The sequence below is a fragment of the Aulostomus chinensis genome, chromosome 24, assembly GCF_037954235.1.
Source record: "Aulostomus chinensis isolate RoL2024-O1b breed Wild chromosome 24, RoL_Achi_v1.0, whole genome shotgun sequence".
NCBI lineage: Eukaryota > Metazoa > Chordata > Actinopteri > Syngnathiformes > Aulostomidae > Aulostomus > Aulostomus chinensis.
This window is the reverse complement of record NC_141343.1, coordinates 17902501-17929451: the sequence shown is the minus strand read 5'-3', so window position 1 is coordinate 17929451 and position 26951 is coordinate 17902501. Positions and strand designations below refer to the sequence as shown.

The 26951-nt window shown below is 48.9% G+C and overlaps 2 protein-coding genes across 5 annotated transcripts in view; one reads left to right on the top strand and one right to left on the bottom strand.

Annotated features, from left to right (window-relative positions):
• Positions 1–615: 615 nt before the first annotated feature.
• Positions 616–12779, top strand: LOC147239069 (serine/threonine-protein kinase DCLK2-like). Its single transcript, XM_086197929.1, has 15 exons — positions 616–1965; positions 2598–2986; positions 5821–5947; positions 6031–6147; positions 6233–6309; positions 6392–6467; positions 6762–6867; positions 7100–7157; positions 7238–7357; positions 7440–7586; positions 8114–8247; positions 8326–8403; positions 8485–8581; positions 8934–9014; positions 9182–12779. The coding sequence occupies exons 1-15, from the start codon at positions 1527–1529 to the stop codon at positions 9296–9298; spliced, it is 2163 nt and encodes a 720-aa protein (XP_086054055.1). The 5' UTR covers positions 616–1526; the 3' UTR covers positions 9299–12779.
• A 2929-nt stretch (positions 12780–15708) lies between these two features.
• The window catches only part of LOC147239068 (uncharacterized), a 15312-nt gene continuing 4069 nt past the window's right edge, over positions 15709–26951 (bottom strand). The window contains exons 2-18 of one of the 4 annotated variants that reach the window (XM_086197926.1): positions 26599–26632; positions 24975–25015; positions 24824–24887; positions 24559–24694; positions 23937–24072; positions 22826–23866; positions 22657–22719; positions 22233–22374; positions 21912–22164; positions 21647–21841; positions 20675–20733; positions 20330–20577; positions 20065–20099; positions 19760–19934; positions 17693–17787; positions 17477–17609; positions 15709–16150 (exon numbers count right to left, since the gene is read on the bottom strand). In XM_086197926.1, the coding sequence (XP_086054052.1) occupies positions 17502–17609; positions 17693–17787; positions 19760–19934; positions 20065–20099; positions 20330–20577; positions 20675–20733; positions 21647–21841; positions 21912–22164; positions 22233–22374; positions 22657–22719; positions 22826–23866; positions 23937–24072; positions 24559–24694; positions 24824–24887; positions 24975–25015; positions 26599–26632 (2825 nt within the window). In that variant the 3' untranslated portion in view covers positions 15709–16150; positions 17477–17501. Of the gene's footprint in view, positions 17610–17692; positions 17788–19759; positions 19935–20064; positions 20100–20119; positions 20249–20329; positions 20578–20674; positions 20734–21646; positions 21842–21911; positions 22165–22232; positions 22375–22656; positions 22720–22783; positions 23867–23936; positions 24073–24558; positions 24695–24823; positions 24888–24974; positions 25016–26598; positions 26633–26951 lie in introns of those variants that run through there. The other 3 variants (XM_086197925.1, XM_086197927.1, XM_086197928.1) reach the window with 3 other exon arrangements.

Sequence of the window (26951 nt, the reverse complement as noted above, 5' to 3'; positions counted from 1 at the left end):
GAGGCACTTTGTGTTGCAGTCTCTGTATGAAAAGTGCTGTATAAATATAAATAAACTAAACTAAACTAAACCACTGGCTCTCCCAGCCACGCCTACGGTCAATTTAGAGTCTGGATTAACCTGGTCCCTCTTGATGTCTTTGGACTGTGGAGGAAGCTGGAGTACCAGAGAGAACCCAGCAGGAACAGGGAGAACATGGAGACTCACCCTGACACAGCTACGCTAAGCTAATGGTCTCCTAGCTCGTGCTACCTACCCTTCAAGAATAAGATCAACACAGATAATTAGTGTTTCAACATGAGTGCTCTGACTGTTGCTTGTTTGCTAGCTGCTTGTAGTTCTTGTGCTGACTAACAGTCTCCTTACTTCCTCAACTCAGTGGACAAACATGGCAGTCAGATGCGCTGTGCACACCAACACTGAGGCTGAAGTCACACCAGACACTGGCCACATTTCATTTCATGTAACTTTTAATTTTCTGTCGGGGGGGGGGGCACACTAGACAAAAGGCCCGGGGGAGGGAGGCGGGGCCGTGTCGTCACGTACAGCCGCGGAGGAGAGGCGGGGCTCTGTGTCCAGTGCCGGTGCGAGTCTGCTGCAGCGGCCATGCTGCCGTCTGCCGCCTCCCTCGGTGCATCCCGGTCATCCTGCTGCCGCTGCATCAGCGCATCCCGGCCCAGTGGACCGGTCCGGCTCGGACCGGCTCCCCCTTAAACGTTACGTCACTCTGCAACATTAGGATTTACAGGAAAATCCAGGAACGCAGCGGGTGGGGAGAGGAAAAGCCTCCGTAGCAACAAACCGGTTTCACGGCATTATTGGTCGGTGCCTCCCTCCCGCGCGTCTGGGCGGATGGAAGGATGAAGTGAGTCGCCGGTTTTACCAACACGAGCTGGTTTCGAACCGGATCCAGACCCGGTTAGCTTCTGCAGGTGACTTAGGTGTAAAAGGCGTCACGGGGACTCAGATTTAACGGAATTTAAAGCAACGAGAAAGTGGTCAAATAGTGAAGTAGTCAATACGGTATAAATACTATCAAGCCAGACACAGCAGAGTACTACCTCCCTGAGTACTACTACTACACTATTATTACTAGAGTATTACAAGCAAAGTTCTAGTGTGAAGCAGAGAACCTGAGTCTGCGTCCTGAACATCACCAGGAAGGTTCCTCGTGTGGAGGTGGTCCTTCTGGAGCAGAACCCAGGCCTGTGGACTTGGAGCGACCTCTGTGGTCATCAGGGAGGTCCTGTTGGTGAGTTCTGTTGGACCCCCTGCTGGGGTTGGACCATCTCCACATGGTCAAGGTGGACTGATCCTTGATCACAGCAGGGCTGTAGATTGTAGAACCACTGTTGGGACTAGAACCATACTGGAGGGCTCTACAAGGCTGCTCCATCACTGAGGACCACAAGCACTGGCTGCTAGCTGTTGGCACTTGCAGGTTCCTCTCTCTGAACCAGGACCGCTGCTGTAGGAAGATGAGTCGTACATAGGGGGGACTTCCTGTTCCTGGACTTTCATTCAACATGTCGCTGAGTAAGACCATCGAGCTGGAGCACTTTGACGAACGTGACAAGGTTCGTCGTGGGCGCTCCGCCCGCCCCAAGAGAGATGGCTCCACCAGCAGTGCTGGCGGTGGTGGGGGGTCGGGGCCCAGCTCCCGGGGCAGCAGCCTGGTCCCTAGCCCCGCCCACAGTGCCAACTGCAGCTACTACCGGACCCGCACCCTGCAGGCGCTCACCTCTGAAAAACGCGCCAAGAAGGTGCGCTTCTACCGCAACGGGGACCGCTACTTCAAGGGTCTGGTGTATGCCGTCTCCAGCGACCGCTTCCGCTCCTACGACGCACTGCTGATGGAGCTGACGCGCTCGCTGGCCGATAACCTGCACCTGCCCCAGGGCGTCCGCGCCATCTACACCATCGACGGCAGCAAGAAGATCAGCAGCATGGACGAGCTGGTGGAGGGTAGGCTCGCTTACTACTACTACTCCTACTACTACTACTTCTACGAGTACCGTGATTAATTGTAGTACCACAGCTTGTACTACTAATCAGTGGGTGTTCTGTATCGCTGACGACCCGTGGCTGAGTAGACGGGAGTCAGTCACTAACGAGCTGTAAGTGACTGAACTCATCCACCAACTGCTTTGTAACCCTGCTCTCAGGTCCTGGCTGATACTGCAAACACACAAGTATGTACTTCTGTAGTACAACAGAGAACGGAATGGTGTCATCAGATTGTGTTACTAGGTAACGTCACAGTGGAAGAGACAACCACTGAACATGTCAGCTGCTATTGGTCAATCAATGATCACTTCCTGTGACTCAGAAATGCAAACATGTCTCCTTTGGTTTGTGTGTTTCCTGCTGAGTGAGCGAGTACCCGTGTTATCGTCCAGCCTAATTACTTCTTTTTCTCCCTCTCCTGATGTAGATGTATACGTTTAAAAATTCTTTTTTTTCTGTCATTACTGTGGCAACGGAGCAGTGACATCACTTCCCCTCAATAATGAAGATGTCTGCTAATAGGTGTTAGCAACAGGACACCGCTCGGCCAGTGACAGACAGGATGACTCCTTCTTCTCCCTCTGTGCCAGGTGAGTGCTACGTCTGTGCCTCAAGCGAGCCGTACCGGAAGGTGGACTACACCAAGATCTCCATCCCCAGCTGGAAACCTGGCGCCAGCTCTGGCACCGGTGCTGCCAGCTCTAGCCGGCCCTCCGCCGCTGCCTCTGGGGTGTCGCCAAGTGTAGCTGCCACCGCTAAAGAGCGTCCAGAGGGGCGAGACGGCAGAGAGACTAAAGACTTCATCAAGCCCAAGCTGGTGACGGTGATTCGCAGTGGCGTGAAGCCTCGTAAGGCGGTGAGGGTCCTGCTGAACAAGAAGACGGCCCACTCCTTTGATCAGGTCCTGGCCGACATCACTGAGGCGATCAAGCTGGACTCAGGTGCTGTGAAGCGCCTCTACACGCTAGATGGCAAACAGGTGACTCTTCGTACGCTTGCTGCCACGTCCGCATCTCTGCTTTTATAGATATATTGAAGCCAGAAGGATGAACGCTGAGCATGCTCAGTGGGTGGAGCATCAGAGGGTTAGCGCTATTTTCTGTTAGCTCGCTGCTAACGTGAACAGCCAGCAGTCGCTTAATCCTGCATCTCTTCTAGATTTCGATCTGCACCAAAGGGAAGTTCCAGTCTGACTAAAAATTATTATCAATAATAACCATACGAACAGTAATAATTGTCTTGATTAGTGTCATAATTGATCTCATGGCAATCACTCAGCCCCCCCATCCTCGATAGCGCGTGCACACACACACATGCACACATATACAAGCACTCACATACACACGCAAAACAAAGTGTAGCTCAGCTGTTGCCTCAGCAACCTCTAGAAAATAAGAGCTATGTATGCCCATGCTGCCTTCAAAATAAAAGCCTTCGGATGAGAGTTCTGTTCTGCGGATGGAAATTAAAGGAGCAGAAGGGAGGAGCTCTGAGAGTGCGACCTGCGTCGACCACACCCCTATTAATGAACCTGAGCAATTAAAGGCCTCGATGCCTTAATCATCTTTCTTTTTATTTTTCAAAATTAAAGAAAAAATGCACTGCAATTGTGGAACAGTTGCATAAACAGGTTCCAGGTGTTTATTTGTCAGGGACAGCACAAATTAAGAAACATCCCGTAAATGTGTCAGGGTCAGCCAAGCTAACGTCCAACTGGAGGCCCTGGGCCTGGTGTTGAAAAGGCCACAGCAAGGACAACAATTAGAAAGCACAAATGCATGCAGTCAGTTAGTTATTAATTAAGTTACAGTAAAAAACGAAATTAAAAAAACCCATCATGCAGTACAATATGTGAGAACAAGGTTAGCTCACAAACACATGAACCACACGTTAGCTGACATGTGCAAACATGCACACATGGCCTCCACGCAGACGAAAACAAGCATCAGATATGTAAGACAGCACAGCGCACACGTCAACACACGGTAGCACATGCATTTCCAGGTATACACATTAACAGAGGCACTAGCACACGCGTTACCAGAGGTGTACACGCATTGGCACATCCAGAAATGGAGGTCCAACACAAGCAGGCAGACGGCCACACTTAGGATTGGGGGCTGTTGTGTTCACATGCGTACTTGTTTCTTCACCATGTTTTGAGAGAGTGTTTCAAGGACCTGAGTGTTCCCATGGTACGAATGTGAGTGAAAATGTTGTTCCAGGTCTTTGCAGCTCAAACTGAGAAGGCTGACTGGCTAAAAGTGCTCTTCCTTAAAGGAACGGCAACAACAGGTCTGGTTAATCTGCTGGTGTGAGGAAGAAAAATCAGAGGGGTGGTGGGGCCAGACCTTGGAGTATTTTATAGACCAGACAGGCATCCGTTAGCTTCATGATGTTGCCCCAGCACACACACAACCCTAACCCTAACCACACACAACCCTAACCACACACACAACCCTAACCCTAACCACACACAACCCTAACCACACACACAACCCTAACCCTAACCACACACACAACCCTAACCCTAACCACACACAACCCTAACCACACACACAACCCTAACCCTAACCACACACAACCCTAACCACACACACAACCCTAACCCTAACCACACACACACACACAACCCTAACCCTAACCACACACAAAACCCTAACCACACACACAACCCTAACCCTAACCACACACACAACCCTAACCCTAACCACACACAAAACTCTAAACCTAACCACACACAAAACCCTAACCAAAACACACACACAACCCTAACCCTAACCACACACACACACAACCCTAACCCTAACCACACACACAACCCTAACCCTAACCATACACACACACACACACAACCCTAACCCTAACCACACACACACACACAACCCTAACCCTAACCACACACACAACCCTAACCCTAACCACACACACACACACATAACCCTAACCCTAACCACACACACAACCCTAACCCTAACCACACACACACACACACAACCCTAACCACACACACACACACACAACCCTAACCCTAACCACACACACACACACAACCCTAACCACACACACACACAACCCTAACCCTAACCACACACACACACAACCCTAACCCTAACACAACCCTAACCCTAACCACACACACAACCCTAACCCTAACCACACACACAACCCTAACCCTAACCCTAACCACACACACAACCCTAACCCTAACCCCCCACACACACACAACCCTAACCCCCCCCACACACACAACCCTAACCCTAACCACACACACAACCCTAACCCTAACCACACACACACACACAACCCTAACCCTAACCACACACACACACACAACCCTAACACAACCCTAACCCTAACCTGTCCACACACACACACAACCCTAACCCTAAACCCTAACACAACCCTAACCCTAACCCCCCCCACACACAACCCTAACCCTAAACCCTAACACAACCCTAACCCTAAACCCTAACACAACCCTAACCCTAACCCCCCCACACACACAACCCTAACCCTAAACCCTAACACAACCCTAACCCTAAACCCTAACACAACCCTAACCCTAACCCCCCCCACACACACAACCCTAACCCTAACCACACACACACACACAACCCTAACCCTAACCACACACACACCTTTGCATTCCCTAGCCCCTGACGCGAACCTAACAATCTCAACTTGAAGATGTGAGGACCTGCTAAAATGTCCTCACTCTGCAGCAAGTACAAGAACACACACACACACACACACACACACACACACACACACTCTGCTGCAGTGTCATTTTGTGTGTGTGTGTGTGTGCAGTTGACGTGTCTGCAGGACTTCTTTGGTGATGATGATGTGTTCATGGCATGCGGGCCAGAGAAGTTCCGCTATGCTCAGGATGACTTTGTGCTGACTCATTGCAGCAAGACGCCAGCCTTCGTTAACGGTGAGATGCCGTCAATATGCAATATATAAAATGTCGTTCTACTGAATGATAATGGGCGTGGCTTCCCGTCCGTCTCTCCACAGAGTGCCGAGCCAAGGCATCTCGTTTCACCTCTCAGAAGACTCCCAAGAGCTCCAGTGGCACCAGCTTCTCCTCCAAGACTCCTCCCAAAGTGTCCCGGACCAAGTCCCCCTTGTCAGGTGTGAAGCAGCAGTCAGTCATTTAGAGCTGAGAAACTGAGCCAGAATCCTGACCCATTAAAAACAGCCCTGTTCTTGTCTGCAGCCACTGAGGTGTCAGCTGGCAAGTCGTTCAGATCAAGCCCCTCCCCCACTAGCCCTGGGACGCGTCGCAGCCTGAAGGTCAGTGCAATGGGTGATTGATTATATTAATACAAACTCACTCAACATTTAAGGGTGAAAACTCTGTTCATGTTGTCTCCAGATTTCTCCTCGCCGGGCATCATCAGCTGACGTGAATGGCGAGGCCGAGCAGCCAGATGCCACTGATGCAGCTGAAGGTTTGTGTTCATGTCGTCTGATTTTTAGAGAGGCTCACCAATGGACGTGAGTTTAGTTGAAGATGTTTGTGTTTGTTCAGGCCTCAGCTCACCAGCCAGCTAGCAAGGGTGAGCTAATGTTAGCCAGCTAGCAAGAATTGGCTTTTGTTAGTCAGCTGAGAAGAGTTATCCAGTGTTAGGCAGCTAGCAAGACTTAGCTAACGTTAGCCAGCTCGGACAAGTTAGCAAGCTGACCTTGACACATATATTTGCTAAGCAGCTTCAAGGTGCGGTCACCTCCTCTTTCCCTCACAGTGAACGGGAATCTCTCGGTCTCTTCGTCCCTCATCAATGAGAAGTACAAGGTCGGTAAGGTGATCGGAGATGGAAACTTTGCAGTGGTGAAGGAGTGCGTTGAGAGGTAAAGACTACAAAACCCTTTTTTCCCCATCATGCTCCTCTGTGAGCGGTTGCTCAGCATGTCAGGCCGCCTTCTGTCTCACGGCCACGAATGAAGCTGTTGTGGGGACTAGTTCTGTCCCCTGGGCTGTGCTGGACACCTGAGGCCATGGTGACTCTTCAGCCTGGCAGGTGCTCCAGAGTGCTTGTTCTCACGTTCCCGTGTTCTGAGCATCTGTTCTGCTGGTCGTCAGGTCAAGTGGACAGGAGTTTGCTTTGAAGGTCATCGACAAGGCTCGCTGCTGCGGGAAGGTAACGCCGTCTACAGCAGGCAGTAATAACAGTAAGAGGGCGGGTCACATGACAGCATGCTGATGTTTGGTGTGTGACAGGAGCACCTGATCGAGAACGAGGTGGCGGTGCTGCGGCGTGTGCGTCATCCCAGCATCATCCAGCTGATCGAGGTGGATGAGACGCCATCACAGCTCTTCCTGGTGATGGAGCTGGTCAAGGTGCTCTCTCCTCCTGCTCCTTCTCTTCCTCTGCTTGCAGCCCACCAGCGTCTTCAATCCTTCCTGTGTCTGTGCTCCTCAGGGCGGCGACCTGTTCGATGCCATCACGTCCTCCACCAAGTACAGTGAGCACGATGCCAGCGCCATGATCTTCAACCTGGCCGGAGCCATCAAATACCTGCACCGGATGAAGATCGTCCACCGGGACATCAAGCCTGAGAACCTGCTGGTGGGTCACTGTCAGTCACGTGAGCTCCGAGTCATCACACCTGCCTTCTATCACGTCGTCTTGGACGAATACGACCAAACTGTGGGCTACGTGTTTAGAATCACAGATCATCGATCACTGGGGGAAAAAGTTTGTTTTCTTATTTGAATTATATTTGGAGAAAAAAAGAAATAGAATCTGCTAAATGTAGTAAGTATGAGATATTTCATTTATGTTTTTATTTACATTTTTTATTTTTAGAAAGTAATTTGATCCGTTTTTGTGAACACTCTTGGACTTGAGAAATACCAGAAAAATGTCCACATTTCTCTACTAATGTAAAGTTTCTGTGAGATGAAAGAAATGATGTCAGAAGGTTGAAGAACTCTGTCCTCGTAGAGGTTCTTCTGCCCAGTGACCACAGACTTGTTGTCTCTGTTTAATTAATTTGTGGCCTCAAGATAGAAGCTGTTTCCACAAATCCAAATTTCTTTTCAGGCGCCTCTGATGCCTTACATCTAGATGTCAGTAATGTGTGTGTGCTGCAGGTTTGTGAGTACCCGGACGGGACCAAGTCTCTGAAGCTGGGTGACTTCGGCTTGGCAACAGTGGTGGAGGGACCTCTCTACACTGTGTGCGGGACGCCAACGTACGTGGCGCCAGAGATCATCGCCGAGACTGGGTGAGTAGAGTGTCAGCTCGGGGGCTGAAGTAGGCGGGATGAGACGTTTGGAGACTCTGACCTGGTGTGTCTGTGCAGATACGGTCTGAAGGTGGACATTTGGGCAGCGGGCGTCATCGCCTATATCCTGCTGTGTGGATTCCCACCGTTCAGGAGGTCGGTGTCATTTAAAGTCACAGCTTCATATTTTCAGCTGATTCATGTCTACTTCAGTTTCGTTTTGACATTTTGTCTCAGTGAGAACAACGTCCAGGAGGAGCTGTTCGACCAAATCCTCCGAGGGAAGCTGGAGTTTCCGTCTCCGGACTGGGATGCCATCAGTCTCCCGGCCAAGGTGAAACTGACACCTTCATGCTGTCATCATTTACGAATAAAACTATTTGCAAAAACCAGATGAGTAATTAATAAATAAGGAATACACATAGAATTCACCATCCTTGACGCCCTGAGAATTCTGAATTGACTCACTGGAATGATGCAAAATGGCGGTCAGTGAAGGGCCGCAGGACGCTGTAGTCAAAATGGCGTGATTTTTGCGGATGGATGTAATGCGACATTATAGGAGGAGAGAGAGATTAGAACCACCACCACCACCAACACCCTGCTACCTGGTTTGATGGAGCCGGTCTTCTTGTCACTCGCCCCTTGGCTCTAACTCCTCTCTTGTCACATGACTTGCTCTTCAGATGCTGATTAGTCAGATGCTGCAGGTGAACGTCGATGCTCGTTTCACGGCCGAGGAGGTCCTGTCGCACCCCTGGGTGACGGTGAGGACACACACTGCTTTGGAACGGGTCTATGTTAGTTCTAGTTAGTCTAGTTGGGTCGATAAATCAGCACGTTAGTTTACCAATACTTCATAGCTGGTTCTGCTTCTCAAATTACAACTTTAAACTCAACTAGTTGAACTTGGTATTGACGTGTCTTCCTGCAGGATGAAGCTCCTCCCACTGACTCCAACACTGAAGACCAGAGCAGTGGAGACCCACCAGAACCTCAGCAGGAATCCCCTGTACTAGAAACCAAACAAGTTCCATCCCCCCTGGTCTAGACTGCACCCCCTTTCCTCAAATTGAAGTCTTCAACCCTTCATCCTCAGGGGACCCAGGATGTCCCAAATAGTTGGTCTAGAATTTGTTTCTGTGTCTTCAAATTGGAAACTACTGGAGTTTTTGTCCAGAAGACCACACAAGTTCAATCACAACTGGTTTTGAAGATATGTTCTCCTGGAAATCCAAGTGTTAGGGCCCCCTTCAATCTGGCCCAGAATACAGTCCCCAATGATGGCCCACAAGGTTCCACATCCTTTGACTTAACACCAAACTAGTTCCCTCATTCCTGGTTGAACCCATCCAGGAAACCAGACCGTTCCTGTCCACTCTCACCTACTTGAAACTGAACATGTTCCTTCAGTGATGGTCCACAACTACTTGACTTTCAAGTAGTTCCTTCATTTGTGGTTCAGAGCGTATCCACTTCAGTCATGGCCCTTGGTCTTGAACACAACCGGATTCAGCAATCCCCAGTGGCGTCAGTGAGGTGGACCATGTCCACACTGAACACCCTAAGGTGTTCTAGGACATCTGTCATCCCCCAGTGTCTCCTGGCCAGGACAATTCCCTTGATGTGGACCTCACCACTGGTCTTAGTATTCCAACTCTGTCCAAACACTTTAGTAGAGATCCAATCGTTTGCTCTTGGACAGGGTTCCTGTCCACATGCGTTCCTGCCGTTAGGCCACCAGAATGTCTTCCACTACTTCTGGGAAACATCCCAAACTTCCTGCCTTCAACCTCTGGCTCTCCTTCTGGTGGCTGAAGGACAAAGTTCAGTTCTCTGACCTGCACCCACCAGTCCCAGGAGAAGTAGTGCCGTGCCTGATAACGCAGCTGAGGAACTCCTTCTATTATCCTGGATCTCCCTGTCCTCCATTGATCCTGATCTGATGACCCCTGGTGGTCATTTTCTGGACTCATTGTAAAAAAAGCAAGATGAAAGCAAGTATACTTGCTTTTCAGCCTGGTGGAGCAGTGGTCCTCCCTGTGGCCCCCCAGCAAGAAGGTTGTGGGTGGAGCCCCGGCTGCAGCACGGGGTCTTTCTGTGTGAGTCTCCATGTTCTCCCTGTTCCTGCTGGGTTCTCTCTGGTACTCCAGCGTCCTCCACAGTCCAAAGACATCAAGAGGGGACCAGGTTAATCCAGACTCTAAATTGACCGTAGGCGTGGCTGGGAGAGCCAATGGTTGTCTGTCTCTATGTGTTGGCCCTGCCATGGACTGGTGACCTGTCCAGGGGGAAGGCTGCTGGGATAGGCTCCACCCCCACCACCCTGAACAGGAGAAGAGGGGGAACAAGGAGGGATGGATGAATATTTACTTTCTGAAAAAAGAGGTACCCTGCTGACACTTCTTAAGGTCTAAAAGATCAGTAAAAATGTAGAAATGACCATTTGTGATGTCATCATATCCAGCAGCACAGTATTCACATACAGTATGTCAGCTCATTGCCAGGCAACCTCATATTGAAGTCAAAGGGTGTCGACCCTGGCGGCGAGGACTGATTGAACCATTATTTCCTGTGTAATGTTTAACCACATATCTGAGACGCAAGCTAAACAAAGATGGCGGACCAAGCAGCAGAGAAACAGGAATCCATGAAAAAATAATTTTCCCAACACATGTTGGTACATTTTCAGATAATAACATTTGGTGACCATCCAACCTCACAACTGTACCTGTGTGTGAGGTTTCTTTAAGCAAACTAGCTGTTGTTAATTCCTAGCTAACTTAGCACAGCATGACAACATCTCAAGCAAAAAACAACCTGTAAAGGATATTCTTCATGGCAAAGTGACTTCGGGAAGAGCTGCTGTCTTCAGTTTGCTACTGGCCTCCTTCTAAAACTGCCACATTGCATCATTCCTTAATAACCACTAATTCATATTTGTGTGAACTGTGAGAGACACCAGTGCGCTAGGCTAGGCTATTCCTGAAGTACACTAGGCTAATTGTGGTCCAGGCTACGCTAATCTTTGGCAAATTGTCTGTCTTTACCTTTTTAACTGGGATGTTGTGCTGTTCCCTCCTCGTTTTAATGATTTACAAATCAATGTTTCTTAACGTCACAGATGACACGCGTTGTAAGCAAGGTTGTCCGGCTGTACGAAGACCACAGCAAATTGCTAGTTTGTAATGTGTGAGGATAAAACTTGATATTGCCTTTTGAACCCAGATTTTTCAGAACAAGCCATTTCTGAAAAGTGAAAACTTAAAACAATGAGCCCACGTGTCACATGACCAAAGCCTACCCCTTACCCACCCACCTGGCTTTGAACTGTATGTGTAATTGACTTCCAGACCTTTGTTCATCTCTGGGACGCGTTGAAAGACCTTCCCTCGGGTCACGTTCCATTCCAAATATTGGCTCCCTGGCTTTCCTCCTGCCTGCCGTTTACAGAGGATGAAGTCCACTGTAAATGTTGTAATATAATCTGTCAATGTCCGTCATTATGTAGGAAAACAGTAGCAGTAAAATAGCAAAGATCGTACACACGACACAACAGCACCTGACAGTGTTTTCAGTAAAAATACAGAACGTCTGAGCTGATAGGAAACCCTTAGGGTTAGTTAGGTTAGAAAGGTGCTGACCAACTGTGAGAGTTCAGGTGCTTCCTGGAGCGTTGTTAGCAACAAAGAACCTTACTACATCTCTTCTCTTACACCGTCAGGTGATTCCATCTACACATCCATCATAAGTGTTCATGTAGCTGGTTGTTCTCTGAGGTTGGTGTGTGTGTGTGTGTGTGTGTGTGTGTGTGTGTGTGTGCGTGTGTGCGTGTGTGTGTAAGATGTCCACTTTGAATCACCTTCAATAATGTGTTTATGCATAAATGAAGGGGGGGCACTTCATAAACAACTTGAAGAGTCATTGTTGGAATAAATGACCTGATGCAGAGTTGTGACCTTAAACCTTAGCATGTTTGCGTTTTTATGGTGAGCAGTGCCAGAGCATTGTAGAGCTTTAGGTTTCAATTAAGAATCATGAGCATCCTCAGGCCTATCTCTCGCATTCCCAGACTAGTCACTAGTATCACTAGGCTAATCTCTAGCATTCCCAGACTAGTCACTAGTATCACTAGGCTAATCTCTAGCATTCCCAGACTAGTCACTAGTATCACTAGGCTAATCTCTAGCATTCCCAGACTAGTCACTACTATCACTAGGCCTATCTCTAGCATTCCCAGACTAGTCACTAGTATCACTAGGCTAATCTCTAGCATTCCCAGACTAGTCACTAGTATCACTAGGCTAATCTCTAGCATTCCCAGACTAGTCACTAGTATCACTAGGCTAATCTCTAGCATTCCCAGACTAGTCACTACTATCACTAGGCCTATCTCTAGCATTCCCAGACTAGTCACTAGTATCACTAGGCTAATCTCTAGCATTCCCAGACTAGTCACTAGTATCACTCGGCTAATCTCTAGCATTCCCAGACTAGTCACTACTATCACTAGGCCTATCTCTAGCATTCCCAGACTAGTCACTACTATCACTAGGCTAATCTCTCGCATTCCCAGACTAGTCACTAGTATCACTAGGCTAATCTCTAGCATTCCCAGACTAGTCACTAGTATCACTAGGCTAATCTCTAGCATTCCCAGACTAGTCACTAGTATCACTAGGCTAATCTCTAGCATTCCCAGACTAGTCACTACTATCACTAGGCCTATCTCTAGCATTCCCAGACTAGTCACTAGTATCACTAGGCTAATCTCTAGCATTCCCAGACTAGTCACTAGTATCACTCGGCTAATCTCTAGCATTCCCAGACTAGTCACTAGTATCACTAGGCTAATCTCTAGCATTCCCAGACTAGTCATTAGTATCACTAGGCTAATCTCTAGCATTCCCAGACTAGTCACTAGTATCACTCGGCTAATCTCTAGCATTCCCAGACTAGTCACTAGTATCACTAGGCTAATCTCTAGCATTCCCAGACTAGTCATTAGTATCACTAGGCTTATCTCTAGCATTCCCAGACTAGTCACTAGTATCACTAGGCTAATCTCTAGCATTCCCAGACTAGTCACTAGTATCTCTAGGCTAATCACTAGCATTACCTGACTAGTCACTAGTATTACTAGGCTAATCACTAGCATTACCAGACTAGTCACTAGTATTACTAGGCTAATCTCTAGCATTCCCAGACTAGTCACTAGTATCTCTAGGCTAATCACTAGCATTACCTGACTAGTCACTAGTATTACTAGGCTAATCTCTAGCATTCCCAGACTAGTCACTAGTATCACTAGGCTAATCTCTAGCATTCCCAGACTAGTCACTACTATCACTAGGCTAATCTCTAGCATTCCCAGACTAGTCACTACTATCACTAGGCTAATTACTAGCATTACCAGACAAGTCACTAGTATCACTAGGCTAATCTCAAGCATTCCCAGACTAGTCACTAGTATCACTAGGCTAATCTCTAGCATTCCCAGACTAGTCACTAGTATCTCTAGGCTAATTACTAGCATTACCAGACTAGTCACAAGTATCACTCGGCTAATTACTAGCATTACCAGACTAGTCACAAGTATCACTAGGCTAATCTCTAGCATTCCCAGACTAGTCACTACTATCACTAGGCTAATTACTAGCATTACCAGACAAGTCACTAGTATCACTAGGCTAATCTCAAGCATTCCCAGACTAGTCACTAGTATCACTAGGCTAATCTCTAGCATTCCCAGACTAGTCACTAGTATCTCTAGGCTAATTACTAGCATTACCAGACTAGTCACAAGTATCACTAGGCTAATTACTAGCATTACCAGACTAGTCACAAGTATCACTAGGCTAATCACTAGCATTAGCAGACTAGTCTGGAATTGTGACCCGCCAATACTAAAGACAAACCCAGGAATTCGATCGATTAGCTTTTGCATTCTGTTGACTAGCACAGGAATGCTAGTGACTAGCCTAGGAATGCCACTGCCAGTGGAAACGGGAAGGTCTGAGGAGCGGCAACGGTGGCTCTGGTCGTCTCTGCCTACTGTCAGGTCAGTCGTCTTAATTCCTCTCTGTTTACTTAGAACCAAAAGGGCGGAGCCTTGAGTTGGTGCTGTTTGTGTAGCAGCCACACCACTGTCGGCTAGTTTATGCTGCTACATTACAGTTACCATGGTAACCTTGCCTGTCTTAGGAATCTGAATTGGGAAGTAAATATAAGACTTGTTTTTTGAGGCGTGGCTGTTTCTACTGTAGGTGTGTGTGTGTGTGAGATCATTCCACATCAGCACTCATTTCAGATTCCATTTGTGAGGTAGATCAATTAAGATTTGACCCAAACTGGGCTGTTTTTCTAAAAGGAGTCTCATCACAAACCTTCTTAAGTGTATTTTGAAGACAATCCAGGTTCTGGAACAACATGTAAAAATAAACCTCTGATCCTGGCAGCTAATAATAGAACAAAGCTTTTCACGCCACTGCAAGTCTTCTGGTAGCGTCACTCAACGTGAATGTAAGAGTTTCTGTTCGGGGGAAGCGTGTCCGTGATGGCGCAGCAGTGTCCAAGGGGGCGCTGTAGTGTTTCTGTGACGTGAGTTGGTATGAAGTGTGTGTGTAGGCATCCACGTGCAGCGCCGACAGGAAGACCTGTTCTGTATTCAGAAAAGACAACATTCAGCTGTGAAAATAAAACGACCGCAGTGGCCTGCTGTTTCCTTTTTTACCATGGAGGAAGTGATTTGCGAAGTCCGTGACTCAGATGTTCATTGGTCGTATATTTGCTTCTTACATTTTACTTTTATGCAAGGTGTCTCTCGTCATGGTTACGGTGTAAATGTTCTTTTTTGTAACCTCCTTTAATCCCACTCAGGAGTTGTTTCGTGGTAAAATTCAAGTGCTGAGCACTTCATACGACAAATGAGCCACCAGTTGGCCACAAGGTTCAGAGCAACAGATAAAGGTCGCTACTTTACAAACGCTGGTTTCGCCAGCTTTTATGTAGGGTTACTGCTATAGAGTAGGTATAAACCATGTTGGGTTCAACATGACTACAATGAATGCTGACAGACTTGTTGGCAGTGTGAGTTCACTACCTTAGCATCAGCTAACATGACAATCACCTCGAACGGCGTGCAGTAGAGCCTCTGTCAAATAGGGCGGAGGGGTCGTGCACATCAAGGTGTCTGGTGGGTGCTAAACACTGGAAATGCGAATATCAAGGAAAGTTACGGCTCAATTCAGGCTCCATAATCATACATGTTCCATCCCCACACAGGTGAAGAGGTCACTTGCAAGGAGCAGGTCAACTTTTTCGTCTCTCCATCACTTGCCCTTGTGGTACATCAAATGTAGGAAAGACAAGTAGGACAACATGAATAAAACATGGACTCCTCTGTAGTAGTACACTTTGTTGTTCTCCAGGACACAAAATAAGAGATGTGAAAGGTTGATTCAGGGACGACACTTTAATTTGGATTAAAAACACATGAAACATCACTTGCAAAGACATGTAGACGCCTCAGTTAGTCAGGTGAAAAAGCTTGTCCAGGATTTCCTCCCTCATGATTCACCTTGATGGCGCCCGCTACCATTTCCCGCCAAACTGCAAACTTGGATCATTTCATGTTTAACAAGCTGGAATCGCACCGATCGCTTCATAACCGACAGACAGACACAGTCCTAAAATCCACATTTAAAAGAATTTTCCCATGCAGATGTCATTTTGAAATGTAAATACACCACCACGTGGAACGGACAGCCGAGCAGGAACTCAGAAGTCTCTTCGTTGGAACTCAGAAGTCTCATCACCACACCAGCATGTTGAGGGCAGGACTCAGGAACGTCTCTGCTTTGTCTCTGCATGTCAGTATAATGTTGTTGGATCAAATGAGTGACTGTGAGAACAAGAACGACCGGATGTTTTATTCAGAACACAAAACCAACAACAGAAAACAACAAGTTCAGACAAAGACTTCCACTTCTCGACTTCAGGAAACCAACTTCCATTCTGAGTGGATGCTTCCCGCCAGCACTCTTCACCTGTCCCCATGACAACGAGCACTTCTGAAATGTGGATTCTGACTGTGCCAGAGTGACATCAAGACATGAGGAAAGGGATTTCACACTGAAGTGACAGCATGATTGAGTCAAACTTCCCACAGCAGAGCTCCTGATGCTGAACTACCCAGTCCCGCCCACTGCCAGTCACGGCGCCAAGCTCTCAGCCCCCAGAGGACAGGCTCTAGCGTCCTGTCCTCTGGGGAGGATGGACCATAACAGAGTTTGCGAGTGGTGACTGTTCAGTTCAATTGAAAGCTCAGGTGCCAAAATTTTAGTGTATAAAAGATGTGCAATGTTAAAAAAGAAGTAACTACAGGAACCTCCAGAGTTGAGTAACACAAGCCTGACAGTAACTTTCATGACGGACTCAACAGTCCCCACAGCCCAGATGTACAGCTGTGACTCCAGCTGAGGCTTGCGTCCAGTTGAACCATTACAACACACCAAACTCAGCTCAAAGTTCCACATCAGAACAGTTTCTGGGTCGTCCTGACCCTCAAGGCTACGACTGCCAGTCGGCACCTGCTACTACAATTCCTCTCCACTTTCAAACAGCCGTCAATCTCTCCATTTATACAAACGTGTCACCTCGTCTGTCCAACTCATAGTCTGTTACTCTGCAGCCACCATGGAGCTAAAAACCCTACATTTCCAACTGGGCTTCAGTGGAAAACAGTTGTCTTTCCTGCCTGAGTTTTTTGTAAAAGCATAGGTTTTTTTGCGGGAAGCTAACAATGCTACACTGAAGTTCTTGCTACCCTACAAAACAAAGCTGGAACGCACCATTGAGGTTTGAGGTGCTCAAATGCTTTGTGGACGGAATGAGTTTGGTTGTGCATGCACACGCTGGTGGAGTCGGATGTGGATCTGGAAGACTGGGGAACCGCGTTCCGACACCAATCTGGTTTCACCTGGACAAGAATGAGTGTGTGTCTAACTGCACACTGGAGCTTTTACCAAAAATCAAATGACTCAAAGAAGAAAACTTGTGGAGGTGGTCGGTCGCTCTCAGACGTCCTGCCGCCTGCTCGCCGCCATTTAGACTGCCTACGCTTCAAGTTCTGAAGACCAGAGCTCAGGACTGTCAGTCTCGAAAGTCATGAATGCAGTACTGGTCCATTCAGTTGCCATGACAACAGAACAGTTTCAGAAATGTTTACCATCTCAAATTAGTCGATTTCTTCATTAAAGAAGGGAGATGTAGTTTCGAGGAACCATCCCATGCTTCTTGCCTACAACTCCCAAAATCCACTGCTCATTCACTGCCTGCACCTGCGTTATGATGTCACCCACCTGGAGGAGGAGGACAACAGTAAATGTGCCGCACGAGACAAGAATCAACATCCTCAGCAGGCCAACACTGTCACGCCACTCACCTTCAGCGTGAGCTCGTCCTCCCTCTCTGCAGTGAAGTCAAACAGAGCTCTGGCCACGCCCAGATGCCCCGAGTGCTGGCCCAGGACCGGCTGAGCTGCAAAACGGGAAGTATAAGTTCTGTTGTTCTAGTCACAAACTTCCTCAAATAACTGAGGAAGTGTCGACAAGTTCAGTTAGCAATCCTACGATCTTTGTAACCCTCCTCAAAGCTGAAGTGGCAGCTAACTGCTGCTAACTGCTGCGAACTGCTGCTAGCTGCAGTTAGCAGCAGTTCGCAGCAGTTAGCTGCAGCGGCTCTGTCGTGGTGGGCAGAGGTCCAGATGTCAGGTGGCTTTGCTGCTGGATCTGACTGCTGTTCGCTGGACTTGCAGCACACCTAACGTTAGCAGTCCTGGCTCCGCCGCAGGAGCAGGGAGCCAAACCAGCCCAGAGAACACCTCCAGTACCAGTCTGGTAACATATACACATTGTATATGTGTGTGTGTGTGTGTGTATATACATATATACACACAGTGTATATATGTGTGTATATACATATATACACACAGTGTATATATGTGTGTGTGTATATATATATATATATATATATATATATACACACATACATACACACACATATAGTAGAAGCAAAAAAAACAAACCAGGAACGTCATAATGCAAATTACATTTTTTGCAATAATAACAGTGAGAATATCAATAATAATAATATTAAATATTGCTAATGATGAGATAACAAAAATAAGAATATGGGGGGGGGTCTTTAAATGTATGTAATTCCTCAGGCCCCTGCCAACCCACATGTGACCCACGTTCTTCTATGAGGTGCGCGGGTTCTCTACGGTGGAGCATTGAAACCAGGAGGGTGGCTGTCATGACCCGTTGATTTGACAGAGTCCCCATTCCTCTTCCTAAACTGGTGTGATGTGCATTAATAAGAGGGATGTTCCACCTGAGAGTAGTCCAGGGCAGAGAGTTGGGGGGCGGGAGGGGCGAGTATAGTGTTCGGTATCAGTATCAGCGAGTACGTGGGTCTACGCCAATCAGATCCCTCTTTGTTACCAGAAAAAACAGGACCCTGTTAGCTCTGCTAGCTCCACTTAGCATCACAAAGTGAAAAGAAGGCTTTATGGCCAGCCTCCAAACCCAGACAGGAACCGGTGTTTACAACGACTGTCTGGGGCAGTGAGGAAGCAGCAGCTAGCATTAGCTTTTATGCTAGTGTGCACTACTGGAGATCACGGCTTTCTCTTCACTGCCGTGAAACCAGATGTTGCCAGCAGCAACTCAGCGCTGTTTAAGAGCAACCCAGTCACACGTTGAGCGAAGTTTTCCATGAGAGTCCCAGCAGCAAAACAGCAACATGCTCAGTGGCCACGGCTTTAGTTTGGAGGGCAGCGGCAACCTAGGGAGGTTCCACATCGGCGATCGTCGAGCGATTCAAGACGCGTCATGCTGACGAACACGAAGGAGTTCGAGGAGATAAAGGAGCTGCAGCAGCATCGGCGGAAGCTGCTTTCTAACCGTGAATGATCCCACACAGAGCCTCAGGAGGGGCTCGCATTCACTGAAGGCGCTGCTGCACTGCAGCCCCAGAAACAACAGCAACAGCACAGCAACCTGTGATCAGAGAGACGGGGCTGCACCATCAGTTTGATCAGTCGCTGATTAGCAGGTATGGATTCCGAGATTGGGTTCTGTCTCAGGTGGGACTGCCCGTGGGACTAGAAAGAAATAAAAGCTCAGCGGCTTCAGGTCTCCAGGTAATTGGACCATGAATGATTTTAGTTTACAGCCCTAAAACACTACATTAGAATATCCACCAATTTTACTGCTGGTATCAGGTCAGGACTCGGTATGTGCAGAAACTCCAGGTTCTGGTATCAGAATCAGCTGCAGGAAGGGAAAATGGTATCACACCATGTCTACAAGAACATGAAAGGGAAATTTCACTCCAACTGCCGATTAATCTGGACTTTTCAAATGTTTTAGGAAATCAAAGTCAGATTTTTATATTGTAGAATTTTGTATCTGAAGGTTTTGGTGAGTTGTTTGAGTGTGCGTGGTACCTTGGCAGGTGTGTGTGAAAGCAACGGGGAAAAGCCCCTCCCTCCCCTCCAGTTGGCCCCGCCTCCACTCTGAGTCCACATGCTCAGTCACTCGAATCAGTGCCCCCTTGTGGAAGGACAAATCCTCGGAGGTCTGACCAGGGAACTCGAACAGAGCCACAGCCCACTCGGCCACCTACGCACACACAGACACACACGTCCATCACATTCTTTACAAGATAATTGACAAATATTTGAAATGCAAATGATGCTGAGAACATGACATCACTGCTGTCAGCGGTGTTAGTCTGACAGTGAAGACTCGCCTCAGGGTCCCGGTCTTGACAGGACATCCGAGTTGCTGAGGAAAAACAGGAGAGCGGCAAAATTACATTCAGCTCAGATCAGTTAGCACAGGAGGAGGCGGCGCATGACAGCGGCATGGTGGACATAGCAGGTCTCTCTGAAGGACATTCCCCAGCTCACACCTACAGGCTTTTAGCCACACAGCTGAAAACCCGACATCTGTCATGAGAAACACGGAGAAACTGCACGCTCTTTCATCAGCACACAGCAGGAGCAAGCAGGTACCTTCTGGCACTGCGTCCTCAGGGGACGTGGTCTCGGCTCCTTCCCCAGGGAACGATAATGCTGGCTGTGGCAGGAGCTCCACCACCTCAGTGAAGCTCAGAGGGAACATGCCGAACCGCCCGTGAATCTGGCCCCGCCCCCACTCTTCCCCAATGAGCTCCAGGAGCGCGATGACATCACCCTGGGAGAAGGTGAGCTCGTCGTCCTCTTCACCCTCATAGTCGAACAGGGCAACACAGCGAGGGCCGCTGTACGCATGCACACGCACGCACACACGCACACACACACACACATATAGAATGGCAAAATAGGAAAACAGGTGACTTTCAGGTGTGGCTATCTGACCTGGCAGGAGGCGGGTCGGGCTGTTCCTTCTGTTCTGGAGGCTGCCTGGGCAGGATGGACTAAAGACAAACAATCAAGTCAGTGTTGACAAGAACAAGTCAAGTCAGTTCTATTTGTGAGGCAACAAATCCCAACAAAAGTTCTCTCCTGACACATTCCAAGTGGAGCAGGTCCAGCACCTCACTCCTTCGATGAAACTGGGGGACGGTTCCACAGGAGGGGAGCTTCATAGCTGAAGGCTCTGGCTCCATTCTACTGTTAGAACTCTAGGAACCAGCAGGAACCCTGCATCCTGGGAGTGAAGGGTTCTAGCTGGATCATAGGGGACTAGGAGCTCTGTCAGGGATGAAGGAGCCTGACTGTTGAGGACTTTGATGGTAGAAGGAGATTTTAAATTCTGTTCTGAATCTGACAGGGAGCCATGCAGAGAAGCAGTCCAGGAGAGACCTGGTCTCTGCTACCAGTTCTAGTCAGGGGGGCAGCAGCGTTCTGGACCAGCTGGAGAGTCTTTAGGGACTTATTAGTCCAGCCTGGTAGGAGGGAGGTGCAGTAATCTAGCCTGGAAGTGACAAAAGCAGGGACTAGTTTTTCTGCGTCTTCTTGAGCCAGGATGTGTCTGATCTTAGCGATGTTACGTCGATGGAAGAAGGCGTCCTGGAGGTTTGTTGAATGTGGGAGTTAAAGGGTCCTGGTCAAAGAGAACTCCTAGGTTCCTACGGTGGTGCTGGGGGCCAGGGTGGTGCCATCCAGGGTACCTGTCTCATCAGATCAGCTGGTCCTCAGGTGTTTGGGCCCAGCACAAGAACTTCAGTTTATCAGAGTTTAATAAAGGAAATGATGGTCCTCCATGTTTCCTGTCCTTCAGACAGGCCTACAGTTTAGTCAGCTGGTTTGTTCCATGTGGACATGCAACATGCAACATGAAACATGTCAGATGAACGCCCACATTTAAGTCACATCATCATAAACTACCTGCGACTCTGACAGGTCGACACCCTCTAAGGCTGGTTTTGATTGGTAGTCGTGGTCGTGCTGTGGTTGGGCGTCCAGGTCCAGGAGGCAACATGATGGTTTAATGAGAGCAGTGACAGGGGTTTGGCTCCTCCCCCCACCTGGTGGCTGCTCCGAAGGCACCGGGTCATCCAGGACGATCAGGACTTCCTGTTTCTGGAAGAATGGAGGCACTTCAGCATCATTATTGACTTCTTGTATGGGGGTCGGGGGGGGTGTGACTTACAGTGCAATAGAGAGGGTGTCCAGGATTGGGGCGGGGGGGTAGAGGTGGTCCTTTCTTTGTTGCCCTTTGACCCTGATTATGATTGGCTGTTTCAGAGGGCTGCGATGATGAGGCAGTCAGCAGAGGTGGGGATTGGCTGGAAATGGTGGGAGGGCTGTGGCCGAGTGAGGAGTTGATGGTGGGAGGAGGCGGGCGCCCTGGAATAGATTTGACTGGTGGAGGGCGAAAGGGAGAGAGCTTGCTTCGGGAAGGCCTGGAGAGAAAAGGATAGTTGTCACCATCAAGAGGTGACATCACTTTTCATCTATGTCTGGTCATTACCATGGAGGAAGAGGAGAGTCCGATGACCTCAGGATCTCATCAGCTTTCGTCAGCGGGCTTTTCCTCGCCGCTGGAGCTGGCCCGGGAGGTTTGGCTTGGGCTGGGCTTGGTTCTTGACGTGGTGGTGGGGCCAAACTGGGAGCTGAAGGTGGTCAAATACAAACATAAGGAAACGCAACTTCAGTGTGCCTTGCCAGAATCCCCAGGCTGGGCTCAAATCACGGCTGTCTGTCGCATGGTTTCAGGTCTGAGACCACACAAAAGGTGCAACAGTCGACCAATCAGACGACAACAATAGTGGAGCTTCTCTGCTCTCACAGCTGCAGACTTTTCTTTCACAATGTTTTGCTCTATGATGACATCATAACTGACTTTATGTTGAACAAGTTTCTGACATGCAACACTTATGCACACATGCACACACCGCTGGCTCGGCGTGATGATGTCAGCACCGCTGGTGTGAGAGGGGTGTCTGGACGGACACTTCCTGACAATGAGAAAGCAACAAAAGAAGATGAAAAGTTACACAGCTGCAAGGATACTGCAGTTACCTGCGGGAGTTGGAGGACACTTGACGTCATGGTAACACCCACCAGCTTGGACGGCATTCTCCTGCCTGTCATTATTTGCCTGAGAGTTGACATCCGTGGAGTTTCGAGGGGGGAGTGTTTGGATGGCACACCCAGCTGCAGATGCCTTCTCCTGCTGTGGTGCTCTCTCCCTAGGGGCCACTGGAGGTCTGGGGGGAGGTTTGGCGTCACTAAGAGATGGTGTACGTTTTGGTGGGGGGGGTCTGGGGGCGGGGACAGGAGTGCTAGTGGGGAGGGCCTTTATGACACAGGGAGGTTTCGGTTTCATGGAGGGTTTTTCAAGGGTTTTCTGGGGTTGGGGTGCCAGTACTGCCTCAGTTGCAGGAGGCTGAGAGTTTACGTGTGAAGGAAGCACTGCATTAGTTACACCACCATCTTCCCACAATCCCTTGCTTGAAGGTTTTGGGGCATGCGAGAAGCTTTTGGGTTTTGGAGCAATTGTGGGAGGAGTCAGCTTGGCTGGTTGCCCCTGGAGACGAGGACGTGGGCGGGGCTCAGGTTTGCCAGGGTCGGCGTCTCCAGCGCCCCCTTCATTCTCCTGCTGCTGCTCAAAGGTCTGTGTCTTTGCTGGCAGGGCCGCCATGTCCTCGCTGTCCTGCTCACTGCCGCTTTCGCTGCGGTGGTCAGGAGCGCCCCAGGCATCCGAGCTGAAGGCCTCCAGCAGCTCCTGAAGGTACTTCCCTGGACTCACTTCCTGCTTGGTGGTGTCACTCCCTTCATGGGCGGCTAGTGTAGCTAAACCGTCCTCACGCAGTTTCACAAGAGTCTGAACTTTGACCTCAGAGCTCACTGCCTGCAAACTGAGCCTGGAACGGGGGCGTGGCCTGGGCCGCTCAGGCACAGCATGGGAGGAGGTGGTCGTTGCCACTTCACTGGCACCAAAAGACTGCTCCCATTGGTCTGTCTGAGTTCCACAGGCCAAGGGTGAACAAATTTCAGTGAGGAGGATGCAGCACTGCAAGTTTGGTATCCTGCCGTCACCAGAGATGTCAGAGGGCGTTGAGGGGTGGGAGAGGCGGGGTCTTGGTGGCTGGATGGGCCTCACTGAACACAAACACACACAAGACTTACAACAAGACAAACACAAGCATTGAAATGATGGTCTTCTTCTGACCTGGTGCCTTCTGAGGGTCTGCAGAGGATTCTGCCTCTGTCTGGGTGGCGATGGTAGTCGTAGACACTGAGGACGATGGATGGAGAACCTGCTCCTGAGTCTTCTCCCTAATCACCTCCTCATAGGAGGGCGGCGGCTGAGACACAGTGAAGATTTAAAAATCACTGAAGAAGATCTTTATTCCAAGACTGCTTGCCTCCCATGTATGTCTGGTTATTGGATATTTTGATGCAGGGGTTGAGGAGCACATTGCCAGCTAACTTTTAGCTAGCACTCCATCATGGCTCACAGCGTACACAGTTCCTTGACAAACCTGTGACATTCCTGCTGCCTGTGACTGTAGTTCAGGACCTGCTACTGGCGGATCTTTAGTAACCTAGCTCAGGCTGTTTACACTTTCAGTGATCGTTACTGGCGCTGCTCACAGCAACGCTCCCGACGGCAACGCTCCCGACGGCAACGCTCCCGACGGCAACGCTCCCGACAGCAACGCTCCTGACAGATGCCTGTCCACCCAACAGGAGGAAGTGCATCCAATCAAAAGACGTCTGGAATGCAACAAGTACTGGCAGAGCAGGGCAGGTCTTCTCAGAATGTGGGTGGAACGATAAATAACGCTTACCTGGACAGTTGGAGGGATCAAAGGTCCCCAGATCTGTGCAGTGGGAGGAGGTGGTGGCAGGAAACCCTGAGAAGCCCCAGGGAACCAGGAAGTGGAGGCTAGTGGCTCAGATGATAAGATAGTGATCTCTGGGCGCCTGACAAAATTATGGAAATAAAAGCAAAAGAAGTCTCTTATATAAACAACTAAGTGATGTACTTGACCCAATAACCAGCTAATGCTAGGTCATCTACAAGAGCTAGTGACTGAGGACGACATGTCTTACCGCCTGTCTTGGTCTCTCTCTCGGTCTCGTGTTGTCTCAGACAGAGATGTAGACCTGGCGGAAGCTGGAAGACACACAGGGACAGAAGACATGAGTGTCTGTCCAACAGACGCCCAGAGACCACTGCTGAGAGAAAAGACAGGATGCTCACTTCTCTTGATGGCAGCTCGGATGGACGAGAGAGGACCCTGGCTGGAGAGAGAGAGAAAACACAAGTCACTCAACTTTGGTTTTATCATTACTTTTGAGCTTTGCTTTCTCTGAAAGACGGTCCTGCAGGTTCGACCAAATGAACCATGGAGACCACCACTACTGGGATTGTCATAATGAGTTTTCATTGGGATAGTAAAGGTCATTATATCCACATAGAAGCTCCTTGATTGGCTCTCACCCACTGGGGAGCACCCTCCCCTGTGTGGGCAGCCTACTGAAAGGCTAGGGTCACAGGGGTAGAGAGCTCACTCACACACACATGCACACACTGCCACCCCCCCCCCCCCGCGCGCCCATGCGCGCGCGCGCGCACACACACACACACACACACACACACACACACACACACACACACACACACACACACTCCAGTTAAAATCTTGTGATTGCCAGTGGTAAGAATTCCACACTTGCCCTCATAGTTTGGGACACAACATTCTCTCAGGGGTTTTGCTGCTGACATGGTAACCAAAGGTGATGTGTGCCAGACTACAATGCTAACGCTAACAGCCAGAAGTCTCCCTGGAATTTCAAAGTTCTCCTGCCTGGGTGACGTATCTTGGACAAGCCAGATGTGGCAAAGGGACACGTCTGAACCTTATTTCTCTAGTTTCTATTTTTCAGTGGAAATAAACTTATTACACGCACTGCTGCATCCCCAGCTGGTTGCCATGCCAACCAGCAAAATACTTTTAGGGATACATCAGAGCGTGAGGAGGTGGCGACACTGAACAGCTGGAAACTTCTGCTCCCTGCAGATGTCAGAGTGGCGAGTGATCAGCCATATTTAGAGAGTAGGAGGCTGATATGTAATGCCAGTGTCACCTTGTTGTTGACCGGGTGTCAGAATATGCCATCAGCCTGACTTAACCGTGGACAGGAAGCCAGACCAGCCCACTACACTGAAATTACCTGAACTTTCCAACTGGGAAGTCAGAAATTCCAGCTTCACTAACCATCAGTGATTAAGGATGTTAGTGACAGGCCGCTACCAGCCAATGCGTCAGAGGCTTTGAGTGACCTGTGGGATCAAACGAATAAGTGCAAATATCAAAAAGTCACTGAGGTCCGAGTCTGTCCCTACTAGCTACTGTAACATTTCTAAAAACAGGAGTAAATAAACAGCACAGAATGTTGTTTGCTTAGCTGCTAACAAGGTAACAACAGAATCCCAAGACTAGTTTTTTTCCCCTCCAAATAGCATCTCATTTCTACAATCGGTCATAACTTCATGCACCACACAGAGGAAGACAGAGTGACGCCCCCTAATGAGCCTAGTAGTCCTGTGGAATATCTGTATGACATGCTCCAGAGGTAGCCTGTTAGCTCGCTTGTCAAAAGTTAGCTTGCATTTGCTAAAACTGGTCTTAATACAAGCAAAATTCCTGGCAAAAGTCACATTACATCTTCAACATGTTCAGGACAAATACTAGACTACAGATGAATGGTAGGAGGAGCTTCATGAAGAGACCAAAAAGGTTTCCAGGGTAGCCAACAGTCCTCCGACATTTTTGTACAGCGTTAAATATTGTGTAGTTGCAATAAAGTCTCTAGGGTCCTACCTGTGGCGGTCAGGCTTCCGTCTGTCAGCACGACCTGTGAGGAGACATTGAGATGTTCTTTATCAAACGCTTGCATGTGTTGGACCTGCTGCCGTTGCTGCCAAACTTGCTGCAACCCAATTTGCCTAAAATGACAGGAAAGACCTCAACGTATTTCCAGCACAAGTCGTCACTGAAATACCGGTACATGAATGCATTCCTAATACATTTACTTCAAAGAACTACGCCCACTTGTACACGTCTTTGTCCATCAACACCAGAGGTAGACGGTTAGCTTAGCACAATGAATGACAGTGGATGGGAAGTGTGAGCGTAGCTACCTCAAACCTGTAGCAGCTGAGATGAAAGGGAAC

Bases quoted from the DNA above. Each gene is read 5' to 3' on its own strand.
- LOC147239069 (XM_086197929.1), top strand. From the start codon at position 1,527: ATGTCGCTGAGTAAGACCATCGAGCTGGAGCACTTTGACGAACGTGAC. The intron at 6,468-6,761 runs GTTTGTGTTCAT...TTTCCCTCACAG, and splicing joins TGCCACTGATGCAGCTGAAG to TGAACGGGAATCTCTCGGTC. The intron at 6,868-7,099 runs GTAAAGACTACA...GCTGGTCGTCAG, and splicing joins GTGAAGGAGTGCGTTGAGAG to GTCAAGTGGACAGGAGTTTG.